At 41.9% G+C, this 17,190-nt stretch overlaps 1 protein-coding gene across 3 annotated transcripts in view; it reads left to right on the forward strand.

Moving 5' to 3' along the window:
- The first annotated feature begins 4,672 nt into the window (after nt 1-4,672).
- Nucleotides 4,673-17,190, forward strand: part of WDR47 (WD repeat domain 47) — a 33,176-nt gene continuing 20,658 nt past the window's right edge. The window contains exons 1-3 of one of the 3 annotated variants that reach the window (XM_084865506.1): nt 4,673-4,933; nt 14,289-14,455; nt 16,813-16,896. In XM_084865506.1, coding sequence (XP_084721632.1) covers nt 14,298-14,455; nt 16,813-16,896 — 242 coding nt within the window. In that variant the 5' untranslated portion in view covers nt 4,673-4,933; nt 14,289-14,297. Of the gene's footprint in view, nt 4,934-5,872; nt 5,894-14,288; nt 14,456-16,812; nt 16,897-17,190 lie in introns of those variants that run through there. The other 2 variants (XM_084865504.1, XM_084865505.1) reach the window with 2 other exon arrangements.

Genomic DNA, 17,190 nt, shown 5'->3' on the forward strand with positions numbered 1-17,190 from the left:
TCAGAAACCGATTTCATCAGCATCTCTCGGGGCGGATCTCCGAAACCAAGCTCACCACACCAGGGTATGTATGGGGAAACGGATGCCAATTTACAGATGGAAAACTTGCAGCTGTGGCCAGCAGTCTTCCCTTCTCCAGGCAGACCCATGTGGGAAACGGAAACGTAATTATGAAGGTGAATCAAAACGAGGGGAGTTAAACAAATTCATTGCCTAGGCTTCAGGCAAGATAAGGATACAGTTAAAACAGAAACAGGAATACCGGCTCTCAGAGCCTGGGGACCACCTTGCAAGATGGCCTCGTTCCCGACACTGGAAATCGGGCTCGAGTTTTTGCTTCCCCTGATGACACCCACCCAAACACCATCTATTTGGAGGCTTTAAGGCAGGGGTCCTCAAACTTTTTAAAGTGGGGGCCAGATCATGGTCCCTCAGAGAGCTGGAGGGCCGGACTATATGAACTACTAATTCCTACTGTAACACCTCGGCTGCGCTCACTGCCCAAAAAACCTGGCGGGCCAGATCAGACTCCTCTGCGGGCCGCATGTGGCCCGCGGGCCGTACTTTGAAGACCCCTGCTTTAAGGTGACTGCGTATTTCTACTCTAATTTATTGAAATGTTGATCTCAGCAGTAATTCAGAAAGGACAATTTTATTTCCAAGTTCTTCTAGGAAGCCTTATAGTTGCTTTCAGGCACTGAGCATTGTGCCTGAAAACCAGGAACTTAGATTTTTAAATTTTATTTTAATAAGAAAATAAAGGAAAAAAACAAGAATGTGTTTTCCCTTTTTTTGTGTGTAAAAAAGGAAGCAAGAATTTATTGACGGCAGCAGAAACATGCTTAGGAGAGTGCAACAAGGAAGGGCATAGAAGCAACAGGGAGCCCAGGCGGGGCCGCGGTGGCTCACTGGACAGGCAGAGGAAAGGGGGCCTTGGACACGGTTCAGGGGGTGAGCCCGGGACGAGCTGCCACTGCCCATTGCTCCCCTGGTTGCAATCACAGCAGGCCCCTAGAAGTTAGGGGATACGTGCCTGTGGGGGATGGCACAGGGAAGGGAATGGCACAGGTCTGTACCCTGGAGAGAGAAGGCCTATTTTTCTTTTTTCTTTTCTTCATTGATTACAGAGAGGGAGGAGAGAAACATTAATGTACACCCCTCACTGGGGACTGAGCCCAGCAACCCCGGGCATGTGCCCTGACCGGGAATCGAACTGTGAACTCCTGGTTCATAGGTCAATGCTCAACCACTGAGCCACACTATCCGGGCCGCCTATTTTTCTTTATGGGGTTTACCTATTCACATCTAATGTAAGCTTTTGTTTAGGGGTCTGGTCTAGACAGGCGCTCTGATAGAGTTGGTATTCTGCCTCCATGGTCCTTGAACCTGCTGGAAGGAGAAGCCCCAGCGGAGGTACTTTGTTCTCCCAGCACCGGGCACTGCTGGCTGGGAAGCATACAGCTCTTTGGTATGCCTATTTATGAGTGTGCGTTCTCTAACGATGAGAGGAGAGCTTCTAAAACAAGTTCCCTCATCCCCGCTGGACTTCCCCTGAACAGCTTGAGGCAAGATTTCCTAACTTAGGCTAGTCCTCTGACTCCTTTCTCCTCTTTGGGGAAAACCAAAAACTTCTACTCCCCTTTTCAGAAGTGAGATTTGAGAATCCTATTAAAAGGGGTCCACCTTGGCCCGCAGGCATGTATGTCACAAGGCACCATGAGTCATCCTGTCAAGTTAGAACCTGCGTTTTCAAGCGATGCCTAACCTAGTTCCTGAGCCAGAGGAGGCCCTCAGATATTTGGCGGGTGACTGAGGCAGAACCCCGGGATCTAAGGACAGTCATTCATCTGAGAAAGCCTTGTCCTTCCCCAACAATCCGGCCCGCTTTGCAGCAACCAGAGTGAAAGACAAGCAGATCTAATCTCACCCAGCGCTGCGGAGTACAGGAGGAAAGCTGACACCTCAGGCTAACAGCTATTAAGGTTGTCGGGTAACACTTGATGTTACACTAGGAAGCAAATATACAATCAATGCATTTGTCGGAGTACAAGTGATAAGATGTACTAGATGTCTTGTATTTCATTGCCGTCTTTCCTCCTCCCAGCCCCCCTTTCTGGAAATATAATGGTTATGTATTTGCTTCTAACAACTCTGACTGCTGTTTATTGAAAGTTGAGATGCAGGTGACACTATGCTATAGAAGATGAGGGATTTAAGACCTTTTATTCCCCCTACTCGGCAGAATAAAGTCCATTATCTTGAAACTAATATTTCCAGTTGCTGCAGAGTGGAGTGGAAAAAGGAGATTTTAAGAGTCAGAATGGTTAGAACCTTGGCTCTGTAATGTGTCAGCTGTTTGACTTTGGGTAAGTTTTCTCCCTTAATCTCTAAATGGGCATAATTAACAGACATTTTAAGAGCGATTGTGAGGTTTACATGAGAACATAGGCAAATGCTTTGTTCTGTGCTTAATGAATGCCAAAACCAACATAGTGCCATACGTCAGGTGCTTTTTTATAGCACCCTGACCCTAATAGCTGGTCGCATGTTTGTCAGAGTGTCCCTAATTAGTAACTCTAGATTCCGTTGAATGTATAAATATTTAAAAGGTTCTGCATTGCCGAAACCTGTTTGGCTCAGTGGATAGAGCTTCGGCCTGCGGACTGAAAGGTCCCAGGTTCAATTCCGATCAAGGGCATGTACCTTGGTTGGGGCACATCCCCAGTGGGGGGTGTGCAGAAGGCAGCTGATCGATATTTCTCTCTCATCGATGTTTTGAACTCTCTACCCTTCTCCCTTCCTCTCTGTTAAAAAAAAAAATCAATAAAAAAATTTTTTTAAAAAGGTTCTGCATCTAGCATCTATTACTATTTGAGACTCAAGATTGAGAAGTAGGTTTCCAGTTGAAATATACTGGCTAAGTAATTGACAAACTATTTCCAGGCTATTTCATATCTGCCCACTTTTTCAATATAAACATTTTGCAGTTTTTGTTTTGGTTTTAGAGATCAACCCCTTTTTTTAAACATGAAATTGTGTTTATTTGTTGGTCACTTATCATTGAGAGGGTTCTTAATGATTTTCTTCCAGGAGTGCATCAGGACTAGACAATTGAAGTTTTACAGTTCCGCTTTTGTGCTTATAATTGTTTTCCTTGAATTTGAAAATATTTTCTTTCTTTTTTGTTAATCCTCACCTGAGGATATTTTTTGCCATTGATTTTTAGAGAGAGTGAAAGGGAGATGAGGAGGGGGAGAAGAAGAGAAAGAGAATGTGGGAGATAAACATCATTTGGTTGCCTCACACACTCCCCTGACCAAGCTGGGGATCAAACCTGCAACCCTTGGGTGGGTGGGCCAATGCTCTAACCACTGAGAACATAGACCACGGTTATCAATATTTTTCTTAAAACCTTTTCATCAAGCTAGCAATTCTTTTTGAATTGGATCAAATTCTCCCTTTCCAGAAATGTTTCTGATGTTTATTCTTTCTTAAAAAAAATTTGTTTTGAGAGAGAGAGAGAGAGAGAGAGAGAGAGAGAGAGGGAGAGGGAGACAGGGAGAGAAACATCAACTTGTTGTTCCACTTATTTATGCATTCATTGGTTGATTCTGGCATACCCTGACTGGGAATTGCACCTGCAATCTTTGCATATCTGGGTGATGCTCTAATTAACTGAGCTACCCAGCGAGGGCCAATTTGATGCTTATTCTTACTAGTCTCTTTACCACATTCCCCCCACTTTGGGAGGCCGCAGATCACTCTTGGCTAGTGCAGGTTTGTGTCACTGCATTCTTCCCTGGTTCTACATGGTTTTAACAACCCCCTGAATGCTTCATTCAGTTCATCTGAGCATCATGCATGTTTGTGGAATACTAGTTACACACCGAGTAAACATGAATCATAAGGCTCCGGCTAGAAACAAACGATAGACATTCAAAGGCCTTAGAGTTTGCAAACTGGGAACACAACTAGACAATACCCAGAGTGTTTTGAAGAAGAAAAACTAAGGGTTCTTATCGTTAAAACAAGTTCATTCTTGAGACGAATAACCCTGCATTCTTCGCTTCTGAATTGGTCCAGATGATACTCTTCCAGATGCAGCGTGGTTGGGTAATGGATGCCCTCATACTGCACCGAAGGGGTGGGAAGCAGTAAGGTTTTGCTGCCAAGAAGCTTACACCCCATAGGGGTAATAAAAAAACAAAAAACTATCCATTCAAGGCAGGTCATCACAAAATCCAGAAGGGACACCCTCCCCTGCCCAAGCTGCTGGCACTTTCAGGAAGGATGGGGCTTGGAAAAACAGCAGGAGGCCAGATTTATTTCATTCACCGGTATTCATACATTATCCAGGAGGCATATTAAGAGTCCATTCTAATGCGCAGAGGACTCCATGGGGAAACCACAACCCGCTACACGCTATTTCGGGACACACGGTCGCGGGAGGCCAGGGGTCTGCGTCGGGGCTGCGAGTCTCCCGCAACCGCCACACCCGCCCTTCCCGGGGGTCCAGCCAGCCCTGAGCTTGCCGGTCCGGGCGGGTCCTCCCCTCGCCGGGCTCGGAGGGTCCTGCCCGGAGTCTGCTTTCCGCGCAGGCACCTGCCTGGCCGCCCCGCGCGGCGGGGTCCTGCGGCGCCTCGGGGAAGCGCGGCGATTGGCTGGCGGGGCCGGGACGGGCTCGGCACCGTTTGACAACCGCAGTCTGCGGGAGGCAGGGCTGAGGCCGCCGCGCTGGGAGGGGCCGCCCGGAGGAGGAGGACGGACGGACGGACCGATGCTCTGACGCGCGGCGGAGGGAGGACCGACGCCAAGCCCAGACCGCCGCCCTTGCGTTCCCGCCCCACGCGGAGCCGGCCACTTCGGGCCCCGGCCGCCGGCCTCCCCGCCGCCCTCGCCGCCGCCGCCGCCGCCGTCCCGGGCTCGCCCTCAGGTGAGTGACTCCCGGAGGCGGAGGCAGGCTCGGGCCGCGCCGCACACCTCGCGTTGCCATGGTCACCCGTCGCCACCTGTCAACACCTGCCGGGGCTGCGGGCCGGGCGACCCCCAGGGCGGCGCTCGCGGCCGGGGTGGGGGGTCTGGAGTGCGCCGGGCTGCTGAGCGGTGGGATGGGTGGCGGGCGAGGCCCCCGCGCCGCGGGGATGGGGACCTGGGGACGGCGGGGCCGATGCCAGGCCGCCGCCCCGGGACCACATCTTTCCCTCGCTGCCAGCCCGGCTCCGGGGGCACCGAGCGGCCGCCGAGAGGCGGGAGCGGGGCGGACGGCGCGGACTCTTCCTTCCTCGCTCCGTGGCCGGGCCCGGGGGGTGGGCACGCCTTGGCCGGGAGGAGGGGGCAGCTGCGGGGCTGGGAGCTGGGGGCGAGGGGCAGCCCCGCGAGGCCGGGTCTGGCCGTTCTCACGTCGGTCGTCCCCGGGAGCGGCCTCTGGGGATCTGGTCGGGGGTCCGAGGGAAGGGCGGAGCCCGGCGGGGGCGCCTGCCTGCGGGATGCGGGAGGCGGTCATGCCGCTCTCGGGGGTAATCTGGGTCCCTGGGTTGGAGAGAAAGGGCTCGGGGCTGTCGCTCCGGGGCCAGGCCTTGGCCAAAAGGGCCGGGGGCGGGGGCAGGCTGCGGCGGCGTTTGACCAGCATCTGATTTTCCTTCTCTGTGCCCAGACTCGCTCACTCACCACGCGTGGTGTCTGAGCCGAGCTTTTTTTTTTTTTTTTTTTTTTTTTTTTGGCAACTTGGTTCCCTGCATAATGAAGGAGAAGCCCTTTGTTCCACCCAGATTCATAGGTGGTGATCCCAGCACTGTCTGCCCTCTCTTTGTTGTGGACTTCAGAGAACACTTCCAGAAGTTCATGGCTCAGACGTAAACATGTTTTTCATGCGCTAGGAAATGTTTTTTTCACGGTAAATCCAAGTAGATTTTTTTTTTTTTTTTTTTTTGTCTCCAGCGTTGGCATGTGTTTGCATTGAAATTTTACTAGAAAGAAGCAATGCCTAAGGGCCCATTTTCCTTTATATGACATATTCTCGAGGTCTCGTTTAGAAGGAAGATGTGATGAACCTTAGGCTTCAGGGGATAGATTGCTTACACCCAGGAAAGGAAAAATACACAAGGATGGAAAATACACAAGGATGGAAAAGACAAATTGCGCATAACGGTATATGGTTAGCTTTAAAGTAACAGCTTGGATTTGGATGCCATTATATATGAATTTTAATCTTTTTCAATTACAGTTGACAGACATCCTATCAGTTTTAGGTATACTAACTATGTTAATTTTTGTGTGAAGGGATTTTAAACTGTTTATCTCCCACCCTCCAACTTCCATGTTCTGTCTCTTCCCCCAACCCCTTTTTTAAAGCCAGTAATGGGAATGTATTGTAGAGGAAAGGGGTATTAGCTTACGTACCTCCTATAACTGTGTTCATCCTCTTCTGTTTGTGAAATGGAATTTATCGAGTACTTACTGAATGGACAGCTTGACATAGGCTGCGGTTTGAGAAACACTTCAAACTAAGTATGAAAAGATGCAGTTTTCCTTAGATCAGTAACCCGGAAGTCAGACAGCCAGGATTTAAGTTTCCCTTTGCTGCTGATGACAATCTTGGAAGAGCTGCTTACCTTCTATTGACTCCGATTTCTAGATCTGTAAAATGGGGATAACACCTGCTGTTGTTTTAGTCTGGAAATAAGCTCTGAAGTTGAACAAAATAATGTATTTGAAAGCACTCTGGGGAAAAAAAATGTAAGGCACCAACTGATTACCTTTTAATACAGTGGAGCTTTGGCGGGGATCATTAACATTTTCTGCTTGATCTACTGAGCATTTTCAGCGCCAGGACCTGATTTCTCACAGTGGCCTTCAAAGGCTCCTGGGAACTGTTAAGGTGCAGTTTTCCTCCCCCAAAGAGGTCCTGATTACTGTGTGACGTGGAGAAAAGGGGGTTCCTCCCTCTATGTGGGTCAGGGATGTGTTCCTGCTTTCTGTAGGAGGGTCTCAGGTTTAGAAAATAAGGCTATGGCAAATAGCTGTGACTGGAGTTTCATTTGGTATTAAATAATCCTCAGTGTGGGTTATTGGTTCTTGATTTGTAGAGAAATGGTTTACCTTGTCCTGTGGTTTTCATCAGGAGTATTTGCAGTGTGAGAGGTAAGCTGTTCTGTGCAGGAGTATGATAAATCTGGGGTCAGGTAACATGGCACTTACCGGTACTTATGGAGTTGCCATCAATTTCACTTGAAGACTTGGATGAAATATGTTGTTCCTTTTCTTTTTTTAAGTAACAGCATTATCGCCATACTATTTGTTTCTAAGTCCTCACCCAAGGACATGTATAGACAGAGGAAGGGGAGGGGAACATCCATGTGAGAGAGGAACATAGATCTGGGATCCATCTGGCAACTTTTTGTTGCACAAGATAATGCTCAACTAACTAAACCACTCTGGGTGGGGGAAAAAAAAAAAAAAAAAAAAAATATATATATATATATATATATATATATATATATATATATATATATATATATATTATATTTAAACAAAAAGATAATATGGACAATTTCTCACTAATTTCTAAGGTAAATTAGACTCAAGATTTCTTGAATCCTAATTATGTCCTCTTGTGTTTTTTGTTTGTTTTTGTTTTAATTCTTTATTTTTTTATTTTTAAAAAAATATATATATATTTTTAAATATATTTTTATTGATTTTTTACAGAGAGGAAGGGAGAGAGATACAGAGTAGAGAGTTAGAAACATCAATGAGAGTCATCGATTAGCTGCCTCCTGCACGCCCCCCACCGGGGATGTGCCCGCAACCAAGGTACATGCCCTTGACCGGAATCGAACCCGGGACCTTTCAATTCCCAAGCCGACGCTCTATCCATTGAGCCAAACCAGTTTCGGCTTAATTCTTTATTGTTTAAAGTATTATTGTTTAAAGAATCTTTTTACCCCTTTAACCTCTCCCTTCTCCTTCCCACCCCTCTGTCCTTATGTTTTTACCCCTGAAATATCACAATGTTGTAGTAGAAAGGAGACCTTTACATTGCATTTGTAAGTCTTTTATGGTACTCTTTATATTTTAGTTGTTTTGTTGTATTCATTGTATAGTGCCTGCATCATGGGAAGTGTTAGTTTCGCTGTATACAGTGGCTGACCAGACCACACCTGGTATGTTGTGTTCAATTTGAGATGTTTTAAGAGGGAGATTAACAAATGTTAAGAGGAGAACGACCAGAATGGTGGGAGACATGAAAGCTATTGAGAAATGGTTGAAGGAAGTAGGGGAATAAACACAATTACTGTCAGATTTAAATATGTGTACGTTTTTAACATAACAAACTTGTATTATGCTGACCCTGAAGACATAACTAGATGAAAGTCACAAGTAGATTTCAGTTCGATACTAGGAAGAAAATACATTCTTACTTGTGGGGGGAAAGTGGAGTTCTGTATTCTCTATTGTTGTGCAACAAATTTTCCCTAAAATTAGAGGCTTAAAACAACAAATCGCGGCGTTTCTGAGGGTCTGGAATCTGGGCACAGACCAGCTGGGTGCCTCTGACTTGAGGTCTCTTAGGGTTGTAGTCAAGCTGTCACAGGGCTGTGGTCTCATCTGAAGACTGGCCGGGGCCTGTTTCTTCTAGGCTGTTGGACTTTTACAATTACCATATTTTCCGGCGTATAAGACGACTTTTGAACTGAAAAAAAAGTCAACCGAAAATCGGGGGCAAAAGACCAAAATTGCACAAAAATTACCTGCAGATCTTGACGGCAAAGTAAGTATTTTCTTTGAAGTGGAGGGTAGTCTTATACAGCGAATACAGGCCTAAACCTATGTTTTAACTGTAAAATGAGGGCGTCGTTTTATAGGCCGGGAAATACGGGGTAAATGACCCGGCAGCAGCCTAAGTGTTTGAAGTGCTGTTTTGTTAAAAGAATAGCCAGCAGATTTCTTTTTTCATTTTTTAAAAGGAAAGGTGCGGTAGTCCTATGTTGTATTTGATTTTTTTTTTTTCTTCAGTGGCTTCACAGGACTTCATTTACTTATCCACACTTTTTCCTGCAAACTGGAATTGTAAAGCACCAGAGTTCAGTATTAGGCATCCTGTAATAGTTGGAAATTAAAAGAGAGTGCTTTTTATTGTGTAGGATAGAATTGTGGTCTAATGGAGCCTTTCTTAAGCACTTTTTTCTCGACTACAAAATTTATAGTGGCTGTACTCCAATATCTTTAATGTTATACTTCTGAATGATTTTTAGTTTTGTATGTTTTTCTTTCTCTTTAATGTGTATTATAAGTAAGTAATCTCATCACAAAGGAACGTTTAAATCATATCTATTTATAATTGGTTAGAAAGCTACCATTGATGTTTTTTTTCATAAAACCTTTTCCATATCTATGTATGGAAATGCACATAGAAGTTGGTCTACAGGCAGTCCCTGGGTTACTTTTCGCTGTCAGTCGGAACCCACCTACATAAGTCACTCACATGGAGCACAGACAGCAGCAATGAAGTGAAACAGTAAATAAAATTAATGGAGCACAGACAGCACCAATGAAGTGAAACAGTAAAAAAATTTTAAAAGAAAGATAATAATTCCTGACCTTTACTTGTGGCAAATAAATAATAATAATTAAAAAAAGCACATGTGTACATACGTCAAAATGACGGAATTTTTTTTTTAATAAGTAAATGGGAGATGGCAACATAACCATGAAACTACCTAAGTCAAGTCCGACGTAACCAGAGGACTGCCTGTATTTCTGTTGTCATTATATCTTTTTTTCTTATTGTTAACGTTTTATCTTTAATCTTAGATTTCTAAAAATAACTTTATTTCTGCCTCCTTAATACATTCTTCTAATCTTGCTTCACTAAGAATCAATATGAATATACATATTGATTCAGAGAGTCCATCTGAAATTTAGTGCCTGTGGATATTGTTAAGTACTGAAATATTAACCACCTTCCAGCTGGTTTCAAGATGAGCTTATTATTATTATTTGGATCATTTGCCCCCCCCCCCCCCCCAATATATACCCCAATCAAGGATCAAACCACAACCTGGGTATATGCCCTGACCAAGAATCGAACTGGCGACTTTTCAGTGCACGAGACAATCAACTGAACCACACCGGTCAGGACCAGATGAACTTCTTCTTCTTAAAATATATTTTCTATTATTTATTTATTTATTTATTTATTTATTTATTTATTTATTTATTTATTTATTACAGAGAGGAAGGGAGAGGCATAGAGAGTTAGATGTATGCCAAAATATGGAAATGATGAGAGAGAAACATCGATCAGCTGCCTCCTGCACACCCCCTACTGGGGATGTGCCCGCAACTAAGGTACATGCCCTTGAACAGAATCAAACCTGGGATCTTTCAGTCCGCAGGCCGATGCTCTCTCTATCCACTGAGCCAAATTGGTCAGGGTCAGATGTGCTTATTAAAGAAAACTCTTGGGTGGAAGCGCTGGAGAGAGGTCAATGGGGGAAAAAGGAGACATATGTAATACTTTAAACAATAAAGAATTAAAATTAACAAACTCTTGTTACCTTACCTTACCTAGTCCAGGTTGGATATAAGTAAAAATTTATTCCTTAAAGGAAAACATTTTTGTGATATATTTTTACAGATAAATCTGCCATTTAATATGGAAATACCGAAACATTCTGAGTTTCCCCTTTTTTACTTTTGATTTTTAGTAGAATATACCCTATTTTTGGCCCTACACAAGTTCTGGGTGGTGAGTCATTGTTCATGTGTACCATGAGCTGGCAGGTCCACCTAAGAGGCTGTCAGAGCTGACTTTGGCTAAATAGTAGTCAGATTGAAGGGCCAGAGCTCCATTTTTTAATGGCTTTTAGAAATCGACTGTACTTTTCTTTAGACACTTCTTCATTGATTTTTTAATATTTTAAGTTAACATAACATTTCATACTATTGTATATACATCTCATTTTAAAAAAATGTATATATTTTTATTGATTTCAGAGAGGAAGGGAGAGGGAGAGAGAGAAACATCAATGATGAAAAAAAATCACTAATCACTGCCTACTGCATGTCCTCACACTGGGGATCGAGCCCACAACCGCGGCATATGCCCTGACCAGGAATCACCCATGGCCTCCTGGTTCATAGGTAGCTGCTCAGCCACTGAGCCACACTGGCTGGCTATGCATCTCATTTAAAAGATAATTTTCGTTCCTAAGCTAGTTAATTCTTACTGATTTATAGCCTCTCTGAGGAGGTAGGAAGAAGCATTTATTATTGAGTCCTTTTTTTTTTTTTAAATATATTTTTATTTATTTCAGAGAGGAAGGGAGAGGGAGAGAGAGAAAAACATCAATGATGAGAGAGAGAATCATTGGTTGGCTGCCTCTTGCACGCTCTTTACTGAGGACTGAGCCCGCAACCCAGGCATATGCCCTTGACTGGAATAGAACCCGGAACCCTTTAGTCCACAAGCTAATGCTCTATCCAAACTGGCTAGGGCTATTACTGAGTTATTTTTCTCTGAATTAGAGAAAAATTCTGGTTTTGTAATGATTAATAGTCTAAAATTGTTTATTAATTAAATATTATTTTAAAAACTAAAAGCCCAGTGTGCGAAATCCCTCAGCCCCGCCTACCTGCACAGCCTCACGCGCTCACAGCCCAGCCACCTGTGTGCACCCGCCCACCCGCACACGCAGCCTCCTGGTGAGCAGCCTTTGGTCGTTCCACCGTGACAGCGGCATGACCAAGGGGTTTTTATAACAGAGATGTACAGTAGTCCCCCTTACCCATGGTTTCAGTTGTCTGCAGTCAATCCCAGTCTGAAAACATTAAGTGGAAAACTTGAACTAAATCATTCATAAGTGGTGAATTGGGCACTATTCTGAGTAGCATGCTGAAATCTCACACAGTCCGGCCACGTCCCGCCCCTACAGGAGTCATACTTTATCCACACTCACCATATGCGCTCCTCAACCGTTGGCTACTTATTAGCTGTTTTGGTTATCAGATTGACTGTTGCAGTATGACTGCGCTTGTAGTTCGGGTAATCATTATTTTATTTAATAATGGCCCCACAACACGAGAGTGGTGCTGCTGGCAGTTTAGATATGCCAAAGAGAAGCCATAACATGCTTCCTCTAAGTGAAAAGGTGTGTCTATATAGGAAAAAACATAGTATATAGGGTTCAGTACAATCCATGATTTCAGGCATTCTCGGGAGGGTCTTGGAACATATCCCCTGCAGATAAGGGGATATTTATATTTGTGTGTGTGCATGTACGTGTGTGTGTGTGTGTGTGTGTGTGTGTGCGCGCGCGCGCGCGTGTGTGTGTGTATGTTTAGTATCTAATTTCTAAATCATATAGCTATGATTTTGGAGCCACTCAAATATTTAAATAACACAGGGTGGTTAGAAAAGAATAATTCTGAGATATAGTCATCAAGCACATGCCTATGTTTTATATTGTATACAGCAACAGTGAAGTATAAAAGAATTAAAATTATGGATTGAGTGATTAAAATATAGTACATCTCTATTGGGAATTTCAGAGTACAGAATTAAAACTTGTCTTTTAAAATTAATTTTTAAAAATCCTGACCAATTCTAGGTTAACTAGGATACGTTTTCTGTATCTATTCAAAATTTAAATGTAGACTCAATGTAAAATATATATTTGTAAGAATGAATTTCTTTTAGGTTTTATTGACTGAAATGATGGCAGCATTAAACTTGAAGTTATGATTGCAAATATGACTATTGCTATGAATTCACAGTAACTCCAGAGTTACCTAATATTTAGACTGAATGTTGAATAATATGTAGCCTATAAAATGTTAAGTATCATTGTGTGTATTGAACAACATCAGAAAATTGATTTTAGAGAGGAAGGAAGAGGGAGAGAGAGATAGAAACATCAATGATGAGAGAAAATCATTGATGCCCTTGATTGGAATCAAACCTGGAACCCTTTATATATTTTATTGATTTTTTTTTTACAGAGAGAAAGGGAGAGATATAGAGAGATAGAAACATCGATGAGAGAGAAACATCGACCAGCTGCCTCTTGCACACCCCCTACTGGGGATGTGCCAGCAACCCAGGTATATGCCCTTGACCGGAATCGAACCTGGGACCTTTCAGTCTGCAGACCGATGCTCTACCACTGAGCCAAACCAGTTTCGGCAAAACCTGGAACCCTTTAATCCACAGGCTGACGCTTTATCCACCAAGCCAAACCAGCTACGGCTAGAAGTGATTTTAGAGAGTTAAAATATCATTGCTTAGGTTGATAGTACTAATATAACTTAAAGTTGTATATTTTAACCAGCCTTGTTTTGTTTGGTTCTACAATACAAGGTGCAATATTTTACATGTTGCTGCTAGACTATACAATAAGCTTCTTAAGGACAGGGCCAGTGTCTTCTGGGTACAGGACAGGGCCTGTTGCAGAGAAAAGCCAATAAATGCTTATGGAATGAGTGTGAATACCTAGGACAAGGTGTTTATGACATAGCTAAACATGGTTTGTTTATCAGTAACTTCTAAAGTATTTTTTATTATGACAAATTTTAAATATATAAGAATAGAAAGAATAATATTGACTTAATCCGTCTGGGTTTTCATAACAGAAAACCATTGATTGGTGACTTATAGGTAAGTAGTGAAAATTCATTGCTCAGTTTATGGTCAGGTTCTGATGAGGGCCCTCTTCCTGCTTGCTGGCTGTTGACTTCTCATTGCATCCTCACAAGGTGCAAGGGTTGAGCCAGATTTCTGGGGCCTCTTTTACAAGGGCACTAATCCCAGTCATGAGACCCCTGACCTCATGATCTAATCATCTCCATAGGCCCACCTCCTAAAACCATCACTTTGGGGGTTAGGATTTCAACTTACAAATTTTGGGAGACACAAACATTCAAACCATAGCAAATGAACCTTCGTTACCCATTGCCCTGCTTCAATATTCATGATTATTCTTGTTCCATCTTTATCTCCGCCCACTTCCTTCTTCTTGTATTATTTTGAAGCAAATCACAGTCTTTATATCAGTTAATTGTAACTATTCTAAAGTGTATTTCTCAAAGTTAACGACTTAAAAAATCAGTCATACCTTTGTTACACCTTAAAGAATGACTTGGTTTTGATAAGTATTACTATTTCACTTCAAAATATCTGAACTAAATATCTCACAAGAAGCCTGTTATGCGTATTTTCCAGACAGTTAGTAACACTTGGACATAAAGCAATAGGATTAATTTTTGTTTTTGTTCTGTTTAATATTTAGGCTACCAACATGACGGCTGAAGAAACAGTGAATGTAAAAGAAGTCGAAATCATTAAGCTAATGTTAGATTTTTTGAACTCAAAGAAGCTGCACATTAGTATGTTGGCTCTTGAGAAGGAAAGTGGAGTCATAAATGGCCTGTTTTCAGATGACATGCTTTTCCTGAGGTATGAATTCATTAGCTGTGAGTGTGTGGCTCCTTTAAAGCAATGTTAAGTATCAATAAGGTAATATGTGTAACACAGGTAGTACTTTATAGCCATGAAACGGCTATGTAAGTATAATTAAAAAAATGTTTGTGTTTATAGTAAAACATTTACCAAACAATGCTTTCTGTAGAATGGTTTCAGTAGAAAGATCTAGAAGTCCATTAAAAAAACGGGAGTTATAGCTAGATTGTGGTTGTGGCTTTGTTAAAAGAAATAATTGATTAAGGAAGCAGGGACTCCAGAAAGAAAAAATATTTCTGAAATACCATTTTTTAGTCATAGAAATAAAACATTCTCATTATATAAACATTTATTATAGCAAATATAGAAAAATAAGGAAGAAAAATCACCCTTCCAGATTCTAGATGCTCTACTAATAATTTTCTGTGCATATTAAAAAATAACAGCAATTAAGAAAAATATATTGCATTTATAGTTTAGTATCCTGCTTTATCTATTAACATCATAAGGATTCTCTATGTGACTGCAGATTTACACTATACAAATTTTCAAATTTTATTAATTTCCTAATAGTTCCTCTATTTTTAGACAATAAATTGTTTTCAAGTTTTCTTAAATAAATGCTCTACTGAGCATCTTTTTTTCTGTATCTTGGATTAGAACAAGATTCTTGGAAATGGAATTGCAGAGCAAAAGGGAATTAACGTTTGCCAAAATGGAAAGCTAAATATATCCTAACTTGAATTGGACAGAAAAAGAAAAGCCCACATTTCTGGACAGAAATGTATTTTATGCTTACGTGATAAAAATTACAAATATCCTTGACAAGTTGTACAGATTCTTGGACATGTGGCATTTTGTGACTTGGAAAGCCTCAAGAAATGAAGTGGTCCTAGTTCATAGGAAAGGAATTAAAAAAATTTTTTTTTTATTTGAGGGAGAAAGGAGGGAGGAGAGAAGGAGGAAAAAAAAAAAAGGGAGGGAGAAAAAGAAAGAGAGAGAGAGAGGGAGAAACATCAATGATGAGAGAGAATCATTGATTGGCTGCCTCCTGCACTCCCCACACTGGGGAACTTAGTCTACAATATGTTAGGAACCAATCCTCAGGCCGTCCGTCTGGCCTGGTCTTTCACTTTAGCAAGGGCTCTCAAATACCCCCTTGAAACCTGTTGGTTTGTGAAGAAGTTTTACTGGTCTGAGGAAAAATGCATGGAATTATAAAATAGTAAGTTTTTCATTAAACAAAATGGATTCATCTTAAAGGGCTGGCCTTTGAAATGGTCTCCTTCCTACATTTATTTATTTATTAATAATTTTTCTTCTTAAAGTTTTATATTTTTATTGACTTCGGAGAGGGAGAGAGAGAATTAAAAACACTAATGATTAGAGAGAATCATTGATCGGTTGTCTCTTGCATGCTCCTTTACTAGGGATGAAGCCCTCAATCCAGGCATGTGCCCTGACCCAGAATCAAACCTGTAACCTCCTGTTTCATAGGTTGATGCTCAGCCACTGAGCCACACCGGCTGGGCTTTCCTACATTTTTAAATATTAAAATGCCCCTTTATAGAGTGATTATATTTATATTGCAGTTGCTTTTTATTAATATTTCTTTGCAGAATCCAAAGTTGGCAATCCTGTGTAGATCCCCCATTCCTTTCTTTTTAAATCTTACTGTTCAAAATATCCAAAAGGAGGAAAATTGCTGTTATAAAAGAGCAGCAGCAATAGGAATGTCCTGTAACTTAAAAGTTCCAATAGAACCTAAAGTAGAATGAAACCTGACCTTACTCCTTCCTGTTTTCATTCTCAGAGTGTAGACTTTAGTACTAACTGCCTCGAAGATGATTCACAATTTAGAGCAGGATTTTCCAACCTCTGCACTATTAACATTTTGTGCAAGATAATCCTTCGTTGTGCATGTCCTTGGGGGTGAGAGCATCCGATGCATTGTAGGATATTTACAGCATCTCTGACCTATGCCAAGTAGATGTCAGTAGCACTTCAGTTGTGACACCAAAAATATCTCCAGACATTGCAAACTGTCCCCAGGTGAGAAACACTGAGACAAGGACATATCACACACTAGCCCGTAAGTAACAGAGAGTAATGAAAAAAACACATATGTTAGAATGAGGAGTGGTTGTAGATTCACAAATTCTTCTCGAATAACGTATGTTGTTACAAATCAGTTGTAGAAAACATTTTTTTTATGATAGTGATTGAGGAACCAAGTAAAAAGTTCATCCCATTACAGACTTCAGACTGAAGCTTTAATGCTATCTTGTCATCTCTTCTGCTTTTAATTAGTGTAACCCAGGTTTGATAAATGCATGGCTTTTCTCTTTATATAGGCAGCTAATCCTTGACGGTCAATGGGATGAAGTTCTTCAGTTCATTCAGCCTCTAGAATGTATGGAAAAATTTGACAAAAAAAGGTAAGATTTCATCTGAAGTTTAAAAAAAAAATTAATGTTTTATAACTTGCTATTTTTAAATGTACTTATTGATATTTTTTAGAGAGGAAGGGAGAGAGAGGGAGAAAAACATCAACGAGAGAGAAACATTGATGAGCTGCCTCCTGCCACCCTCTACTGAATTTTGATTTCATATTATGTTACATTAGACATCTTCCATGAAAACTTGATTTTTGTTTAGAATTAATTTTGGAAATAGAAATCCTTCCATCTTGTATTGAATTGTGACTACTTGCTACTGAAATTATTTTAATT

Source organism: Pipistrellus hanaki (assembly GCF_964339955.1).
Source record: "Pipistrellus hanaki genome assembly, chromosome: 18".
Lineage (NCBI taxonomy): Eukaryota > Metazoa > Chordata > Mammalia > Chiroptera > Vespertilionidae > Pipistrellus > Pipistrellus hanaki.